The sequence below is a fragment of the Vipera ursinii genome (genome assembly GCF_947247035.1).
Source record: "Vipera ursinii genome assembly, chromosome: 2".
NCBI lineage: Eukaryota > Metazoa > Chordata > Lepidosauria > Squamata > Viperidae > Vipera > Vipera ursinii.
In genome coordinates, this window is record NC_139513.1 from 277,365,604 (window position 1) to 277,385,625 (window position 20,022).

Below are 20,022 nucleotides of genomic sequence, written 5' to 3' on the forward strand. Positions count from 1 at the left end.
ATGAAGAGAAGGCCACACCAGTCTTCTAATACTTGAAGGGTTGTCACAGGAAAGAGGGTATCAATTTATTCTCCATAGCTCCTGAGGGTAGAACAAGAAGCAGTGGGTGGAAGCTCGTCAGAGGAGATTCAACCTGGAAATAAGGAGGAATTTCCTGACAGTAAGGTGATTAATTGGTTGAACAGCTTGTCTCCAGAGTTGTGGTTGTTTAATTGCTGGAGATTTTCAAGAAAGATTGGGCAACCATTTGCCTGGGGTAGCATAACTCCTGCCTTGGGAAGGCAGTTGAACTAGAAGACCCCCAAGGTTCCTTCCAGCCCTATGATTCTCTATGAAGTAAACTTACTATTACATAGCATTATTTAGTATTATTGACGATTAAAGTGTAGGAATTGCAGCTTTTATTTCATACAGTACCACCAGGATTATGCTGACTGTATATGTTCCCTTCATATCCTTATAAATAAAGGTGCTGTATCCTAACCTAAAGGATCTTAGGAGGTTTTTTTGAATCATTCTAATATTTGCACATTCTATTTTTTAATTTAGAAACTGTTTGCCATTGTGAATTGCCTTTAATCTGTTAATGCTAGCCAAAATATATTAAAATCAATCTTTACTGTTTACATAATTATCTTCATCCGTTCTCTGAAATTGAAGTATTTTTTTTGTAAAAAAAAAATGCAAACAGGATGCTAAAGAGGATACCCAAAAGAATTGCAATACCCAATGACCTGCAACAGGTTATTCCTTCTTTAGGTTATTTAAAATAAACTTAAGAGAGTTACCTGTGGTGAGACGGGCAGCAAATTAATTAATTAATTAATTAAGCAAGCAATCAAGCTGCCCTATCCTCATAAGCTTTTGTGGCAGAACTTTGTTTTGAGATTTATTCCTTGGGTTTCTTTCCCTTCAGTTTTGGCATCCAGCATGATGGAAAAGAAAACGATTGCGAATCAGTGGGAAGACGGCCATACATTATGTCTCGGCAGCTACAGTATGATCCTACACCACTCACCTGGTCACGATGCAGCAAGGAATACATCACCCGTTTCTTAGAGTAAGTCAAGGTGACAATTTGAAAAATGGAACAAAATTGCTCTAAGCATCCTTCAGTTACCTTGCTACTCATTGGGCTGTAGGCTTGTAGATGAATGAAGATGGATCCACAAATATAACTTTAGAAGCCAGTAGGGATTTTTCTAGAGTTATACGGTAAATCTTGTGCTGAAATAACAGTACTGAAACAAAGGTTTATATTGTCTCAGTGGTGGCTGGATAATATACTGTATTATTTTGAATATACTGTAAGTCACTACAGGTAATCCTGGTTTAGGAACCATAATTGAAATGAGCAACTCTGTTATTAAGCAAAGAAGTTGCTAAATGAAACAGTGACTGTGCTTATGGTCTTACTTCAGCTTTCCTTTGTTTTATAGACATATAAAGGTTGTAAATGTGAGAATTGATCACATCACTTCTTCATCACTGTTGTAACTATGAATAATCACTAAACTAGGCAACCAGTTGGTAATAGAGAACTAATTGTAATTGGGATGCTCCCTTTGTTGATTAATCCTACCTGTCTTATTTTGGGTAAAAACTAACTCAGCTGACTCCGTGCTAGAGAATAGACCATTTCATTATAGGGTGTTTCATGTGTTGAATTAATTTCCCCTGCAATATCCCATTTTAATTTGAAAATAGTCTCATTAGCTGAAGCCACCTAAACTATAAAGGCCATTCTTGCTTTTCTTAGCTGTATGAAATCCAAGATCACATTTGTGGACTTCTAACTGTTTAAATTCTCTTATCTTTCAAACGTATTTCTCAAATTATCTGTCAAATGCCTTCCAGACTGTTGGATGGTGCACTAGAAGACATTCTGAGAATTCTTCTAGGGTTGCCTCAGGAATAGGATAACACATCACTGCAACTTCATTGATGCAAACAGTTTAACTAAACAGTTAAAACAGTTAAGACAAGGAAGCTCTGTCTCTCTTGCTGATTGACTTCTTTCTAAGCCAGGAATAAGCAGACAGTGATGAACCATAAATCTTATTTCACTGACTGTTGTGTCATCTCCTTTTTTCTTCTCCTCCTCTTTCTCCTCTTGCAGTTTTCAAGGACTCCAGATGGCAGGCAGTGATATAACACCACCATTTTCAGGATTTTCCCCTGTTCACCCTGTTTAGATGATTTTTTTCCACTCTCAAAATGTATTTAGCTTTTATTTAAATTTAATATTTTACTTAGTTTTCCACCCCAAATAGGTGGACATTTGTGTTACTTGGCTGCTTATACGGCAAGGGTAGCAGTTGGCCAATCATGGTTAAACTCAAAAAAGCTAAGCAGGGTTAATCAGTCTTCATATATGGATAGAAGGTTACTGGGAAATCTGAGGGCTATAGGCTAGGCTGGGTAATTTTAAAAACATCCTAGAAAAAAGCAAAAGCAAAATATTTCCATCCTGTTACCAGGAAAACATGTGGATGTGTCCATAGGTCACCATGAGTCAAGCTTGATTCATTACAGCAGTGCTTTTTTTGTAAAAGAAAAAGGTGCCGGAACTCACACATGTCATACAACCCTCCTTGCCTACCCTACAAGGTTCCATCCAAAAAAGGTGCCGGAACTCCGTTCTGAGCGTTCTATGAGAAAAAAAGCCCTGCATTACAGTCTGTTTTTAATTGGCATTGCACTTTGCTGATGTGAACTTGGGGCAATAGGGAGGCCATAAAGGGGTTGGAATCTTTTAAGGGTTTAGAATTTTCTTCTACTGCTTTAAGCAAAATATTCCCAGATCAACCTTTCTTCGTATGCCTTGCCTCTTAAATCACCATCGTCATAATCTGAGTCATCTCATTAGCTTATTAGAAAATGAACTTATCAAAACAGGATGCTCTGATGAAGCTGTTGCCTAATCAGCATTGTAGCTTCACTTCCTACACACAGTTACGTATAATATTTTTTGCAGTAAGGGCTAACGAGCCATCATGGACATTCTGGCTTGTAAGGATTTCTCCATCATCGATTTCTCCATTTTATTTTTTTTATTTTAAGTACAGAGCCACCTTTTCCTTGCTGGTGCCACTAGGTTAACTACTCAATCAACTACTTCTTCAGTCTCCGCTGCTGATGTGGAACTAGGGTCCTTTTATGAATTGTGGTCTTGTGGACTTTAATTCTGGGAATTGAAATCTGCAAGCCATAAAGAGGCCGTAGTTCCCCACCTCTAGTCTGGTAGGTGAAGGACTTGTAATGCAACACATTTAGAAGGAGCCAAGTTAGTGATTGACATAGATGATAAGGAGTGGTTGTCATTTCTGTCCTTCCTTGAAATATGAAATTACATTACAGTTACCCCACAATAATATTTTCATTGCCCCCCATAATTTGTAAAGAATTAATCCCAGATGTCCATTGCAGCCACGGATGGGGTTTTTGCCTGGATGATGTTCCCAAGAAGAAAGATCTCAAGCCACCATTCATTGCACCTGGAGTCATCTATGATGTTCATCACCAGTGTCAGTTACAATATGGACCCAATGCAACATACTGCGATCAAGTGGACGTAAGCTCCTGTATCCAATATTGATGGGGATGGGGGGTCATTTAAAACAAAACAGGAATTATCATATATTAGTCTTATTTATTTATCAAAACTGTATACCACCTCTCACCTGCATGACTCTGGTTTGCAAATAAAGCCAAACAATCATATAAAAAAGTGTAGTTAAAACCAAAGTTAAATACAGAATCAAAACAAAATTACAAGTGGAGCAGTTGAAAAGTTAAAAAGGCAGAGGGAGTGCTTTCAAAGCAACCAGCCCAACCATGCTTAGTGGTAAAGAATATGGTTCACAGTATCCTAAAGCTCCTTTATTTGCCTTTATAGTGGACAATAACTAAATATGAGCCAGCAGTGTGCTGCAGCTGCCAAAAAAGCCAACACAGTGTTAGGCTGTATTAACAGAGGGATAGAATCAAGATCACGTGAAGTGTTAATACCAATTTACAATGCCTTGGTAATGCCACGCTTGGAATACTACATCCAGTTTTGGTCAACACAATGTAAAAAAGATGTTGAGTCTCTAGAAAGAGTGCAGAGAAGAGCAACAAAGAAGATTAGGGGACTGGAGGCTAAAACAATATAAAGAATGGTTGCAGGAACTGGGTATGTTTAATAGTTTAATGAAAAGAAGGCCTAGGGCAAGGGTAGGGAACCTCGGCTCTTTTATGACTTATGGACTTCAACCCCCAGAATTCCTGAGTCAGCTGGCTCAGGAATTCTGGGAGTTGAAGTCCATGAGTCATAAAAGAGCCGAGATTGCCTACCCCTGGCCTAGGGGGTGACATGATAGCAGTGTTCTAATATCTCAGGGGTTGCCACAAAGAAGAGGGAGTCAAGCTATTCTCCAAAGCACCTGAGGGCAGGACAAGAAGCAGTGGATGGAAACTTATCAAGAAGAGAAGCAACCTAGAAGTAAGGAGAAATTTCCTGATAGAACAATTAATTGGTGGAACAACTTGTCTCCAGAATTTGCGAATGCTCCAACACTGGAGGCTTTTAAGAAGAGATTGGACAACCATTTGTCTGAAATGGTATAGGGTTTCCTGCCTGCACAGGGAGTTGGATTAGAAGACCTCCAAAGTCCTCTCCAACTCTGATCTTCTGTTATTCTGCCATGAACACCAAACCTCATAGAAATGTTGCTTCAGAACAGTGGATTCCAAACTCTGAAGCAAAAATTTCCCATTTCTTGTGAACTGTGGCAATTATATAGCCCAGTGATGGCGAACCTTTTAGAGACCGAGTGCCCAAAATGCAACCCAAAACCCACTTATGTATCATCATGTGCCGTGTGGGCGTGGCCCATTGGGTAGGTGTGGCCAATTGGGTAGGCATGGCCCATTGGGTGGGCATGGCCGCAGTGGTAACAGCAGACTGGGTGGGACTAAAAAGCTTAATCAATCAATTCCAACTTGGTGAGATTTTTTTTCCCCACCAGAAGTTGAAATTGATTGATTGATTGATTGATTGAACTTTTTTTTTTGCACACGACGGCAGAGGCCTAAAGCGAAAAGGTTTTATAAAACCCAGCTGAAGGCCTAGGACTGGGGCGATGGTGCGGGTGCCCACAGAGAGGGATTTGTGTGCCACCTGTGGCATGCGTGCCATAGGTTTGCCACCACGGATATAGCCAATACAGATACCAGCTTAGAGGAAGCCAATGTCTTGATTGAGATACGCCTACATATCTGCCATGGGACACATGTGAGCTAAAGGGGATGAATATCCGGAGGCCTCAGGGTTGCAGCTGGCGTTCCAAAGGTATTCTAAAAGAAGGTAGAAACAATGAAATATATGGTAAATATTCAGTTTAACTGTTTGTGTTCCTTTTAATTATATATTAGTTTAAAATACGGTAACACAGGTAGTTTTCAACTTACAAACACAACTGAGCCCAAAATTTCTGTGGCTAAGAGAGATATTTGTTAAGTGAATCACTGCAGCTGTTAAATTAGTAACATGGTTATTAAGTGAATCTGGCTTTCCCATTGACTTTGCTTATTAAAATGTTGCAAAAGGACACTGCAAACTGTCATAAATCTGAACCAGTTGTTAAGCATCTGAATTTTGATCATGTGACCCTGGGTATTCACACTTGGCCCGAAGTGTAAAAAACAGTCATAAGTCACTTTTTTTTTAATAATTTTAAATGGTCAGTAAATGAAGTGTTATAAGTCGAGGACTACAAGTATCTCTACCTTTTCACATGTTAGATTATATATGTCCAGATACAATTTGATTTATTTCAAATCTGAAGTATTTAACCATCATGTAAAATGATAATTTTGGAAAATATTTCAAAATCCTTCCCCACCAATATTTTAAGATAATTAAAAAAAAAACTGGAAAAAGTCATATGGGAAACAATGAAAAAGAGTACATTTGTTTTCTGTCTAAGATTTTTCTGTGCACTCAGCTCCAAATGTGATACTAAGCCTTGAGGCTGGGGGATTTTCCCATTACTCCTACTGACTTGAACTGGCAGCCTAAAGTCATAGAGTACATTCCCTTGATGTCACAGACTGCAGTATACAATTAGTTGTGACAATTCCATTTTCTGTTTCTTTGTGCCTTTTAGCTACTGCCTCATTTGCTCACAAACCTCAGCTGTACGAAATAGCTTTGCAGGTAATAAAATAGCAATAAAATTAAAATTACATTTTAAAGCTGCCATTAAATGTTATGACATTCCAACCTCCTACTATTAAATAATAAGAAATATATGCAAGCCTTATATACAGCTTTCATTAAATGTTATGACATTCTAAAATCCTACTATTAAATAATAAGAAAAATATAGAAGCATTACGCACCAATGTCAAGAAAGACTAGGTCACCAGATTTATAAACGATAGTTGTAAATGTTAATATTACTTTATCAAACGGTTATTGTAACACAATCTTCCAAGTCTGGATGTTCTTCCTCCCTCCCTTTCTTTATCTTTATGAGAACCAGAGAGGGTCATATCTGAGACACTTATTTAAATGTAATTTTTGTCCCAGATTCAGATTTCTTTTATCTAACCGTTGTCTTGGTTGCAGCTCTTTCTCTGGTTCCATAAACTTATTCCTAATGTCCTTTGCAACTGTAAACATGTGCCCACATGCATATCTTCACACAAAGGGATGCCTGTTGCTCTTGAGTTGGTCCCCATAGGCCTTCCATAAAAGCCAAGGGTAGGAGAATGGTAGCCATTCTTATCTGAGAAGTAGGTCTACCTCCAAGCATTCCCAGTGTTGGGCTCTCTCCCACCACACTTCCTGGTGCTGAGGGCCATTAGTAAGTGCCATCTGGCCATCTGGAAAAGATGGTCTCTTAGATATCCAGGTCTTGAGCCATTTAGGGTTTTGGAGTTAGAACCAGCCTACAACAAACTTGAATTGTACTTGCAAACACACTAGTCTCCAGGGCAGTTCCCACAGCAGTGATGTATGATAGAACCAAGACTGCAGGTAACTGGTGTGTGTGTGTGTCACAGGTTTTTGGCTAGTCTTCCAAGAGCAGCTCTATTTGAAGTTAGTTACAGTAACTTGAAGTTTCTCAGCCTCAGCAACATTAAAATGTGAAGACGTCAACTGCCAGAATTCACTGGGGAATGTTGTAGTGGCCTAACTGGGAAATGATAAGGGTGATTCACTCAGGAAAACTTGTTTCCCATTTGTGATCATCTGCTTCCTACAAAAGCTTTTCTGTGCTGTTCTACAACAGTGGAAAAGCATTAAAGCCAACATTAAAACCCAGTGGAAGAAATATTTATTAATGTTATTATTATGTGTGATTTATTCGCACCATTCCAAAATCTGAGACTACTTTAGAATATACATGAAAAAATGTTTTTTTTTTTTCTGAAAGATGCTTGATAAATCAGTGTAGCAGATTAGTGAAGGTAGAAAGCCATTCCCTCAAGGACTTGGCAAAGTATTAGAACAAAATAAACAACAAAATAACAACTGTACCATGAACAAAGGATTCTTAATATTTGTGTGCACAACAGAAAACAAAAACATTTTGATAACAGAAATTGCAGACATATGATCAGCAATTTTTATTATCAAAATGTTCTGTTTAGATGTATATAATATACATATAAAATATATTAGAAAAGCGATTGATACCAATTGAAATAGGCTAGTATCAATTCTTTGTTATTTTATCTTATTTCAGTAGAGATGAGGTCTATCCATACTGGTTTATTACACCACAATTAGCTGAGACCTGTGTCAGCTCATAAGAACTGGACATTTAACAGTTTACCATTTTTTTAACTTTCATGAAAATAACTATTTATTAATTTCTCCCCCAGTTACTAGGCAGCTAGATCGCACACTGCTCTTTCCCTCACCAAATACTTGGGGACAGCCTTAAGCCAAGCCATATCGTAATGGTTTTCACTTCTGGTTCCTTAAAATGCTATCACCATCTTGACCTGACCTATTGTAGGTTTGGCAGCAATACAAATCCCTTCATTTTCTGGAGGACTGCCTGTCTCTTTTGATGCCATCTAGGGTTTGCCCAGATTTTTGTGGTCCAAAGTTGGGAGCATTTCTTTGTGGCCACCATATACCAAAAAAGGACCAGTGGAAAGGAGGAATCTAGTATCTTGATGACTCTGTTGAAGAAAAGTTGAAAATTTCATGCCTGCTGCTTCTGACTTGCCTACTCTTAGAGAGGACAAACCTTCAAATTTGTCTTACAGGTCAGGGCCTGGAATTAGGATCTGATTCCCTTCACTAAGAAAGGGAAACAAAACAAAATTCTAGCTTAAATTTATTTCATCTTCAATATTGCCGAGCCAGAATTAAACTAACACAGCTTCCCAACTTGTTATTGTTGGAACAGATCATTCCAGATTCCTTTCAAACTGGTATAAAATCTTCAGGCAGAAATGCCCCCTATTTTCCATTCTGCTTATCCTAGATTCAGTGATTTAATGGGATGAGAAATATTTGCTTTCCCCCACCCCCCCTATCAGTTAATGAGATGTAAATACCTTCATGGACCATTGTAGATCCCCAGGGTTCAATGGACTATGTTTGCTGCTCAACAGGAAATGAGTATAGTATCGGAACAAAATGCAATGTTTTCTCTCCTGGGAGTTTATTCTGTTATTCATTTAATAAATCTGCCAAACAACTCAGTAAGAAATAATTGTATTTGGTGCAACTCCTGAATGAATTGAGAAGCACAGATATTTTCAGACTTCAAAAAAGTCAAAATGGTGACTATGATTGCACAGTCAAAGCCCTGCCCCTTTTTAATGTTTATTGCATATGTTGCATCCATGTAATAAAGAGGCAGGACTTGGAGCATGCAGTCACATCTGTCATTGTCACTTTTTTGACCCCAGCTTACAAGGGAAGAACACTTGGTGCCGTACTGCTTCATTGCTCTTTGTTCCTACAATGTCCACACATTTATCAAAGGATGATCCAGTTTCTTGAAACCAGTCCTTTCAAGCAAATGTATTTCTCAGCCCTCTAACATTCTGTCAGGATTCCATAAACTGTTCATCGATTTGTGTTATTATTACATTTCAAATTATTGTTCTTTCAGAATATTTGCCGGACCCTGTGGTGCTTTGTGAAGGGTTCTTGCCGTTCTAAACTGGATGCTGCAGCAGATGGAACAAGATGTGGAGAGAATAAGGTGATGATAAGATGGAGAAGGCAAAAATGGGAAAGGTAGTTTGGCCCCTGTCTGGTTTTATTAGTGCTGCGAGAATTCAAACCAAAGCTTGGTGGCCTCTTATGCGACATTTTGATTTTTTTTCTCCCCTGTATCTGAACTTTGCTTTCACTCAACATTACAAACAACAATGTCTCTGCGTGAGTTCAATCTGAAATTTTGATCCTCATCTTAGTACTGTCATTTTCTCCACTGGTGAAGTTAGACCTTTGGTCTCTTTTCAAATCAATGCCAGATCCTCCATCCTCCTGTAGGAATATAAATTGCTTACTGTTGCAGATGTGTTTTTAACATGTCTTGGTAGCAATGACAGCTCAATGAAAAAGTGTCAGTATCTTGCCTCTGTCCTAGGCATTTATTTATGTCAAGTACAGAAGTATTTCTGCAAGATAAATGGTTCATTCTCCCACCCACGGAGTGTTCGTTTGCCTTTTCTAATCTTTTCAGCTAGTTCACCCTTTTATTGCAATAACTGACTCCCTCCTATCTCTGGGAGATCCAAGTTTGTTATTTACCTGAGCAGATGAATTTTAATACTTTGTGTCTATGGGACTTTTCACATAAAATATTAAATAGGTTTTCCACAGGAACTTTGATTTATTCAGAATCAACTGATATAGACTATTTTTATGCTAAGCTATGGCTTCATTTTATAATAAATGAAGTCATTTCTCCAAGATGTCTTGCAGATACAATAGTACAATAATGTAATAAAATAAATAAGATACATTTAAATTTCCAACCAGCTAAAGCCAGGGTCCAAGATCACTGCAGATGGGGACTGTAGCCAAGAAATTAAAAGACGCTTGCTCCTGGGGAGGAAAGCCATGGCAAATCTAGACAGCACACTAAAAAGCAGAGACATCACCCTGTCAACAAAAATCCATATAGTCAAGGCTATGGTCTTTCCAGTTGCAATGTATGGTAGTGAAAGTTGGACCATAAGAAAGGCTGAGCGCCAAAGAATTGAGGCCTTTGAACTGTGGTGCTGGAGAAGACTCCTGCGAGTCCCTTGGACTGCAAGGCGATCAAACCGGTCAGTCCTAGAGGAGATCAATCCTGACTGCTCTTTAGAAGGCCAGATCCTGAAGCTAAAACTCAAGTACTTTGGCCACCTAATGAGAAGGAAGGACTCACTGGAGAAGAGCCTAATGCTGGGGAAGATTGAGGGCAATAGAAGAAGGGGACGACAGAGAATGAGGTGGCTGGATGGAGTCACTGAAGCAGTAGGCGTGAGCTTAAATGGACTCCAGAAGATGGTAGAGGACAGGAAGGCCTGGAGGAATGTTGTCCATAGGGTCGCGATGGGTCGGACACGACTTCGCAGCTAACAACAACAAAGCCAGGGTACTTGCAATTCTAACACATCTGAAGAACAGCTGATTAGGAAAGACCCGGGTACATATATACAGTTTGGCCGGTGGCCTTAGAGAACTTTTTCTTTTTAAAATTAGTCCAATTCAGTCTAGCACTGAAGAATAGAATTATATGAACTTTTAACTGTTGCAGAAGGCTTGAGCACCCTTTTAGAACAGGACTGGACTTTTTCAAAAGACATTTTGGAAGGAAGGAAGGAAGGAAGGAAGGAAGGAAGGAAGGAAGGAAGGAAGGAAGGAAGGAAGGAAGGAAGGAAGGAAGGAAGGGTTCCTGCTAACTGTGAATTGTAGCTAAACAAATTGTTGAATAATATATCTTCTCCAAAATTTTCTGGTCAGAAAAGGCTATGTCCTGTATACTTTATCCAATTGATTATGCAAACTCTGTAACTGGATCTCCCATTTTCTTTGCAAATCTCTACGTTTGCCAAAAGTTTGAGGGAGGGGATTGCATCCCTCCCCATCATCCAATTTGCTATGAGCTATGGTGAGGAAATCAACAGGCACAAGAAGGGTTCCATAATCCTTTAGCAACTCCCATCTGCTCAGGCAGCAATTTCTCTGGATCAGCATGGCACAAAGTAAAATACCCACCCTCTCATTCAGGTACCTCTTCACACCTCTTCAGTTGCATATAAATAGTTGGGCTCAATCTTGGCTTTCAATGAAAAATGAATTCTCTTATGCCAGTTACCAAAGAGCTGCTATGGTAGATGTGTATTTTCATGCCAAACTGGATTTTTTTCCCCTGACCCCTTGCATTTGCTGCTTTATTATTCAGTGGTGCTTCTCAGGTGAATGCATAACAGTGGGCAAGAGCCCTGAAGCAATTAATGGCGCATGGGGGTCCTGGTCATCCTGGTCACACTGTACACGGACATGTGGAGCTGGCATTCAGGCAGCTGAAAGACACTGCAATAACCCAGAGTAAGACACTGAAGATTTCAATCGCCTTATAACCTAACAGTCTGGTTCCAGAGTACTTAAAGAATGGCTGCATTGAAGGGTGGCATTTCCTGTCTTTGGAGTGATCTCTAGAGATTCTTTCCCAAGGTTTCATACAGTAGCTCTAGTCTTTTGCAAGTCATCTGTTCTGAAATCTAACAAGAGTCAGTTATCTTTTTTTCAGCTTGGAAGAAAAAAGAGGGAGAAAGAAGAAATATAGAGGGAGAAGAAATAGGAGGCCTGGTCATCTGGGACCTTGACCAATCTATCACGGCATGTAGCTTCTCTCTTATTCCCAATGGAATGGAAAGAGCCCATATCATGGTTAAAGGTATCAGATCTGGAAGAGTCCAAGTTTTAGTCCTGCAATAAACATTAAGCCAACAGAGTGACTTTGGGTCAGTCAGTCTCCCTCAGCCCTAGGAAAAGGCAATGACAAAAGGACTTATCCAAGCAGTTGCCAGGAGTTAAGAGAGACCCAAAGGCACTAAAATAGATAGATAGATAGATAGATAGATAGATAGATAGATAGATAGATAGATAGATAGATAGATAGATAGATGGATGGATGGATGGATGGATGGATGGATGGATGGATGGATGGATGGACGGACGGACGGACGGACAGACAGACAGACAGACAGACAGACAGGCTAGAATATAGCATTCAAGAGCGGTCTGCCTACCTTGATTAGATCTTCCTTTTTCTGAAAAAGTTTCATTGTCTAATTAAAGATAGCAGTTGATGTGAAGAGATATAAGACAGTTTGCCAATTTTGATAAGATCTGAAAGACCGTGCACATTTCCTCAGCCATGGAATCCAATTGGGTGAATTTCAACCAGCCATTTTCTGTCAGCCCAAGCTACCTTATAAGGATATTGTTGAAAAACAGAGAGAGGAACTGCCTAGAAAAAAGGTGAAATACAAATCTAAGAAAAAGCAGAACCTGAAAAGTTTCTTGGAAGTAATTTGCTGTTGTGACAAATGAAGAAAGAAACTATAGTTTGATTCAGAAAGCATCAGTGTGGTACAGTGATTGGATTCCATTAATTTTTATTATATTTTATTTATTCATGTGTATCCCATCTATATTATATTTATACAAATAACTCAAGGTGGCAATCATATCCAACACACCTTCCTCCTCTTATTTTCCCCACAACAACAACCCTGTGAGGAGAACTGGGCTGAGAGAAAGTGACTGGCCCAAGGTCATGTCAGATTAGTGCAAGAAGTGTGTGTGAGATCCACATTTACCAACCTATTCCTTTGCTGAATTTATCTCCCAATGATGCTGTGAGGACAGAATGAAGACAAGGGTTCTGTGTACATTTGCCTCTTGGGAAATATAGGATGTAAAAATAATGATTGATTTCTTTATTTAAAAGTCACTTCTTCATTTTTAGACCACAGTTTGGAGGGAAGTATTGCACTGGGGAGAGAAAGCGCTATCATATGTGCAATGTTAAAGGGTGCCAAAAGGCAACCCCGAATTTCCGACAGATGCAGTGCAGTGAGTTTGATACAGTTGCCTACAAAAATGAACTCTACCAATGGATCCCAGTTTATAATAAAGGTAAATAATCTGCTATCAATCTGAATAATAATCTGGTTAACAATCTAGATTTTGTTTAGATGAATGCTTTCTTGTCAATACAGGCACAGTTTGTGAAATACTCCAAAAACATTGGCACGAAGACATGCTCCTTAAGGAGAAAGTTAATGCTACTACAGGTAGTCCACAATTTACAACCTCAGTTGATCCCAAAATTTGTATCACTCAAGTGAGTTTTGGCCCATTTTATGACCTTTTTTGCCACAGTTTTTAAGAGAAACACTGCAGTTGTTAACTCAGTCACATGGTTGTTAAGTGAATCTGGCTTCCCCATTGACTCTGCTTGTCAAAAGTGGACGACATGACCCCAGGGCTCTTCAACTGTCATGAATACGAGTCAGTGGCCAAGCATCTGAGTTTTGAACATGTGACTGTGGGGATGCTGCAGTGGTGATAAATGTGAAAAATGGTGACTTTTTTCAGTGCCATTATAACTTTGAAAGGTCACTAAACAAACTGTTGTACATTGAGGATTACCTGTAGTTTCGATTGGACTCCGTAGTATGTTGAAGATACTCCTTCCAGCCAATAATCCACTCCTTCCTGGGGAGGATTCTTGGACCCAAAGGCTAAAATGCCCTCCTGGAGCAGCTCTTTGCCCATTTAGGTTATTTTTTTTGTTCTTCCTGCTCCTTAGTTTGAGTAAAGCCAGCAATCTCTCCTCTCCTTTCCTTTATTGTAAAAAAGGAACATAATTCTGAGCACAATTCCAGTATTTGGAGATGCTCTGTACATTCCAGGGTTTTTGGTTTGCTGACTTCAAAGAAACAGAAAAAGAAAAAAAATATTGACATAGAGGGCAGTGAGAAGAAACGTGGGTAAGAGGCAAATTAATGAATATGAAGGATGAAAGAAAATTACATGCTTGCACTGGAATGGATAAAGCTAATGTTGAGGCCAAGCTGAAATTAACACTTCCTGTCCAGTAACAAAAAGAAACAGCAGTGTATATGGATATTTAAGCTACGGAAATTAAAATTCTCGGTCTGGCTTTCCACCAATAGTGTTTTTGGCCCAGAAACGCAGCTGAGAATAAATAATTTTGGAAGGTATTTACAAATACGTGTATTGTAAATAGCAGCAGCATTTATGGCTGTTTTAGGAACCAGCATGGCAGTTCCATTATACAAAATGACTCATGCCAATTGTTGGCCTCGTGAGGAAAACCTGTCTCTCTTGCCCCACTCACTATCTAGCTGAGGGATATGTTGTCTCTTATCTGAGGGCTCCCTTGGCAGTGTCTCTTTGCCTAATCTCCCAAGGTCTTTTACACATACCTGTCAAGCGCTGGGGAAATCAGGAAATCCAGGCAGTTCAAATGAATATAAAGGTTTATTGCAAGCTTAAGCTCTCTACAAGAATCTGAACTGCTAATGGCCAGACCAAATTGGTGATAGATAAGAGTCATTGGAATTCGAGATGGGCTGCACTTAGATCTTTTGTGGGCATGAAGGGACACCAGGCTGATGATGCATTTGTGTTTGACTCCTCTTTCGGGCTCAGCCTGGTCATCTCCTGCAATACCATTACACCAATTTTTCTGTACCAATTTAAGAGCCTATGTTAGGAACTGCAGGAAGATTGGAGCATAGATCCAACTGACATTAGTTGGCTGAGTCAATGAAATACTAATTTGTACAAAAAAGCTTTGAATCTTTAGTCTTGAATGAAAGATGATACTATTAGAGCCTTACAATGCGGCTTTAAAATATGCTTTATTGATTTAATATTTGGGATTTCTCCCAGTTAGTCCCTGTGAGCTGCAATGCCGCCCTACAAACCACCATTTTTCAGATAAGATGTTAGATGCTGTAATTGATGGTACACCTTGTTTTGAAGGAAACCGCTACAGAGACGTCTGCATTAATGGCATGTGTAAGGTATTGGGTATGTTTCCTTCTCTGGAACATTCATGGGACTTCAGATTTGCAGACTTGCAAATATGGACCAGGCAGATTACAGCTTTATACACTGGTGCCAGTTTGTATGTCTGTGGTGGACAATGTTTTGATGGCCAAGTTATTATTTGGGAAGTGATTGATAAGGCAATATGATTGGGGTGGTGGTATGGGTGCTTTTCTTTATTTCAATGTCTTTTTTTATTTCAACACGGGTGGGGGAGAGAGATATCATTGAAGTTTCGCAATTTTACTGTCAAGATTCAGCAAACTCTGGAGATTGGAAGTTGCCCATTTCAGCTTCTTGGCTCTTCCTAAATAAGCTGCCCAAACTCACACATTTCTGCTTCAAAAATGGAAAACAGTATAAGAATAGGATTGGGTGGCCAGGATCACAAGATCAGGCAAAAGCTGAGGATCATTGGAATATAAGGTGTTCTAATGCTGGGACTGTAACGTTGTATTTGGCTGGAGAAAGGATCAGAAACCAAAGCCATTGGCAAGATAACGTGCTTCATATGATCACAGTGCTTAATCCTACAATATGCTAATATGCATACTGTGGTTTCCAATGGAGACAGCTCAGCAACTAATTTAGAGAGTGCCAAAGATAGCTACTGCTATGCCAATGAATTTATCATTGGTAGGAGGATTGAAAAATTTGAAAAAAATGGGAATTGAGACCATGAAATATTTAGTAACAATAATGTGGCACATAAGGCTGATATTAATATCTCCATAATCATGATGAGAAGATGTCTCAATAGCTTTTTAAGTAGGTCATCACTTCATCCTCCTCCACTTTCTTTGAAACTCATTATGGAAAATAGATTTCATAGCAATTGGTCCAGATGACATAATCAGAGATTTCTAGCTGATATTCTGATTCTCAAAATCGTTTCAAATTAGTTGTTCAGTGGAGGTAGATTTAATTACATTTGGGAGATTGGATGATTTTAAGTATGGGGATGGGGGTTTTCTTTCGCATCAATAAATTGCAGAAAACCCTAAAGTGGAGCAGATTGTTAATTGCCTTCTCCACTTCATGATGTCCCATTTTCCTTGATAAGTTTTTAATGCCCCCCCAAATAATTGGAAGGTTGATTTGAAGCTCTCTACCCATCAAATGTTACCCATGTCTGCTGAAATTTGCAAAATATTTTATGCTAGCTGTGAGAAATTCTGTTTAGTTCTAATAATAATACACTCATTATTTTAGATGGTGACTGTCAAACAGAGTAAGAGTTTCAGACCTCTTAATGAAGCTACAGAAACATAAATCTGGAAGGCAGTTTATAAGTTAATCATAACTTTATTTTGTATGAATTCATGTTGTAACATTGGTAATGCCTACTGAGAATAAAAGGCATTCTCTTCTGGTTAACGGTTAGCCCATAACTGTTATTTGGTTTGAAATAATGACTTGGCATCTGAATAATCTAGTAATTGACACAAATGTCTCAGTCATCCAGGACATGATTGTCCCAAAGGTGATTTTCCAAATGTTCAGTTGTTTTTTGAAAAAGCACCTTTGGGACTTACGTTTATGACCTTTCTGTATAAATAGGATGTAAAGTTAAGAGTAAAGTTGTTTTTGATTTATATGTACTGGTAATTTATATTTTAAAGGAAAAAAAATACATGTATCAATCCTGACACATGCTGGTAACATTCTGAAAAAGGCTCTTTTTCTTTTAGACTGTTGGCTGTGATTATGAAATTAATTCCAATGCCACTGAAGATCAGTGTGGAGTTTGCTTAGGAGATGGATCTTCTTGCCAGACAGTGAAGATAACATTCAATCAGAGTGAAGGATTAGGTAAAGAAAGCTTCCGTCACACTCTCAATTTACTTTGCCCATTTCAAATATTCTGTAGAAAAGTATGAACAACCAGTCCAAGAAGAGTAAATCTTGAAAACAGACAGAGGGAAGGTAGGAAAATATTATTTTTTTTTGTTTTTCTCCCCATTTTTCAATCAGGTACTCATATTCTTTATGAAAACCGTATCTCTGGATGTTCTAAAAAAAAAATTCAATTACAGGGAGTCCTTGACTTACAACCATTTGTTTAGTGAATGTTCGAAGTTACAACCACACTGAAAAAAGTGACTTACAGCCAGGGCTTTTTTTGTCAAAGAACACACAGGAACAGAGTTCCGGCACCTTTTTTCGATGGAATTTCCAGAGTTGTGTTCTTTTCCTATTGTTTCCCTTCCTATCCTCGTTTGTTTTTGAAAATGTCCCGCTGGTGGTACGGTGCAAGTGGGGTCCCCTCCGGCGCTGTCTGCCTCCTCTAGGAGGAGCCATGAGGTGCCAGAGCACCACAGCCAGAGCGTGGCTTGATTGGCTGGGTCGGACCATGTGGTATGGAAGCCAATGGTGGCAGTGGGAGGCACATAAACATGGAGGCCATCTTTCACGAGAGGTTGAGCGAGCCTTTTGCCTTCCCTTACAGAAGGTGGAATGTGAGGTTAAAAAGAGGTAAAGTGAGAGGAAAGAAAGGCGGTTGGCATGGAAGCTTGCCCAACAGTGAAACTTTGCTGTTTCAGTTCCTTGAGTAGTTCAAAGGCTGGGATGTCTACGAAAATCTCTTTTTAGTCTTTTATACTCTATATTCAAACTGCAGAGGGGAGGAATATGAATAAAGCCAATGTCTTGTGATTTGGAGGTATTACTATTAATAATATACATTAATTATGTAGTGGCCAGAGGTAAAGGTAGACCTACAGTTGTTGTTGTTAGTTCTGAAGTCGTGTCCGACCCATCGCGACCCCATGGACAACATTCCTCCAGGCCTTCCTGTCCTCTACCATCTTCTGGAGTCCATTTAAGACCTACAGTATGAGGTTTAATCAGATCTATTTATTAAGTTGGATTTAACTTAAAGGTAAATTAAAAGTAATCTGTTCACTAACAAAGTTTCAATTTTAATTTGTTTCAAGTCAATATCCATATTCAAATGTAAATTTTTCCACCTTGTTTAACAACTTCTTAAAAATAATTCAATCTTTTACAAGCAACCAAATTTTGTTATATTGGGCCAATTTCATTCCACATAGAAAGCTGACATTTTCACTCATTAAAATAAATGGGTATGCTAGTGGTAAATGTCCCAAAAGATTAATAAAATGCTTTCTTGTAATTTAAAGCCACACAGTGCATGGTAACATTAATAGTATTAGCTTACCTTGAACAAAATCCTAGTCTTTTAGATACACTAAAAATTGAAGGTTTTTTCCCAATTACAAAGGTAAACTTTGTAAGGTAGACAAGGTGAGTTATTTATTTAATTTAATTTTAATTTAATAATTTGATTTCTATACCGCCCTTCTCCCGAAGGACTCAGGGCAGTGAACAGGGCAATACACAATAAAAATCAAATACAAAAATTAAAAAACCATTAAAAAACCATTAAACATCATGCCCATAAAATCAATACATATTAAGTTAAAAACTAATTTTAAAAACCCAACCCCATCCCATCAGACCAGGCCAGCTTGTTCGAAAAAGAATGTTTTAAGATCGCGCCGGAAGGAGCGAAGGTCGGGGGCCGTCCGGAGCTCAACCGGTAAGCGGTTCCAGAGGTCTGGTGCGCCCACAGAGAACGCTCTCCCCCTGGGGGTCACCAATCGGCATTCTTTGATCGGCGGCACCCTGAGGAGGCCCTCTCTGTGGGAGCGCACTGGACAGAGGGAAGTTGACGCCGGTCGCAGGTGTTGCCGTAGGTAATCCGGACCCATGCCATGAAGGGCTTTGTACGTCATAACTAACACCTTGAACCTCACCCGGAGAGCAACCGGTAGCCAATGCAGCTCGCGGAGCAGAGGTGTAACATGGGAGTATCGGGAAACTCCCAAGACGACTCGCGCGGCTGCATTCTGCACCAGCTGGAGTCTCCGGGTGGACCTCAAGGGCAGCCCCATGTAGAGAGCATTACAGTAGTCTAGACGAGAGGTCACGAGCGCATGAGTGACTGTGCGCAAGGCATTCCGGTCTAGATAGGGCCGCAACTGGCGCACCAGGCGAACCTGGGCAAAGGCCCCCCTAGTCACAGCTCCAATATGCTCTTCCAAAGAGAGCTGTGAGTCTAGAAGGACCCCCAAGTTGCGGGCCCTATCTACGGGGGGTAATAGCTCACCCCCCATGGCCAATGATGGAATAATCGGAATTTCCCGGGATGCCGGCACGAACAGCCACTCAGTCTTGTCAGGGTTGAGTCGAAGCCTGTTCCTCCCCATCCAGACCCGGACCGCCTCCAGGCAACGGGACATCACGTCGAGGGCATCACTGGGGTGGTTTGGGGTCGAAATAAAAAGCTGGGTATCATCAGCATATTGGTGATACCCAACTCCAAAACCACGAATGATCTCACCCAGCGGCTTCATATAGATGTTGAACAGGAGAGGCGAGAGAACCGATCCCTGAGGAACTCCACAAATGAGAGGTCTCAGGGTCGATCTCTGCCCCCCTGCTAACACCGACTGCGAACGTCCCAGGAGGTAAGAGGAGAACCACTGGAGAACTGTGCCTCCCACTCCTAACCCCCTGAGACGTCGCAGCAGGATACCATGGTCGATGGTATCAAAAGCCGCTGAGAAGTCTAAAAGGACTAGGACAGAGGAACAACCCCTGTCCCGAGCCCGCCAGAGATCATTCACCAGCGCGACCAATGCCGTCTCCATGCTGTACCCGGGCCTGAAACCCGATTGGTACGGGTCTAGGTAGTCAGCTTCCTCCAAGAACAAAGGGAGCTGATGCGCCACCACGCTCTCAACAACCTTCGCCAAAAAGCGAAGGTTGGAGACCGGACGATAGTTGTTGGGTCCAAGGCAGGCTTCTTGAGGAGGGGTCTCACCACCGCCTCCTTCAAGGCGGCGGGAAAACTACCCTGACCCAAAGAAGCAGTAATCACTGCCTGGAGCTAG

The 20,022-nt window shown here is 40.1% G+C and overlaps 1 protein-coding gene across 1 annotated transcript in view; it reads left to right on the forward strand.

The window, feature by feature from the left end:
- The window catches only part of ADAMTS12 (ADAM metallopeptidase with thrombospondin type 1 motif 12), a 174,143-nt gene that overhangs the window by 98,397 nt on the left and 55,724 nt on the right, over window positions 1–20,022 (forward strand). The window contains exons 8-14 of the mRNA XM_083353126.1: window positions 917–1,060; window positions 3,430–3,574; window positions 9,129–9,221; window positions 11,418–11,563; window positions 12,990–13,159; window positions 14,945–15,078; window positions 16,795–16,915. Of these exons, the coding sequence (XP_083209252.1) occupies window positions 917–1,060; window positions 3,430–3,574; window positions 9,129–9,221; window positions 11,418–11,563; window positions 12,990–13,159; window positions 14,945–15,078; window positions 16,795–16,915 (953 nt within the window). The remainder of the gene's footprint in view (window positions 1–916; window positions 1,061–3,429; window positions 3,575–9,128; window positions 9,222–11,417; window positions 11,564–12,989; window positions 13,160–14,944; window positions 15,079–16,794; window positions 16,916–20,022) is intronic.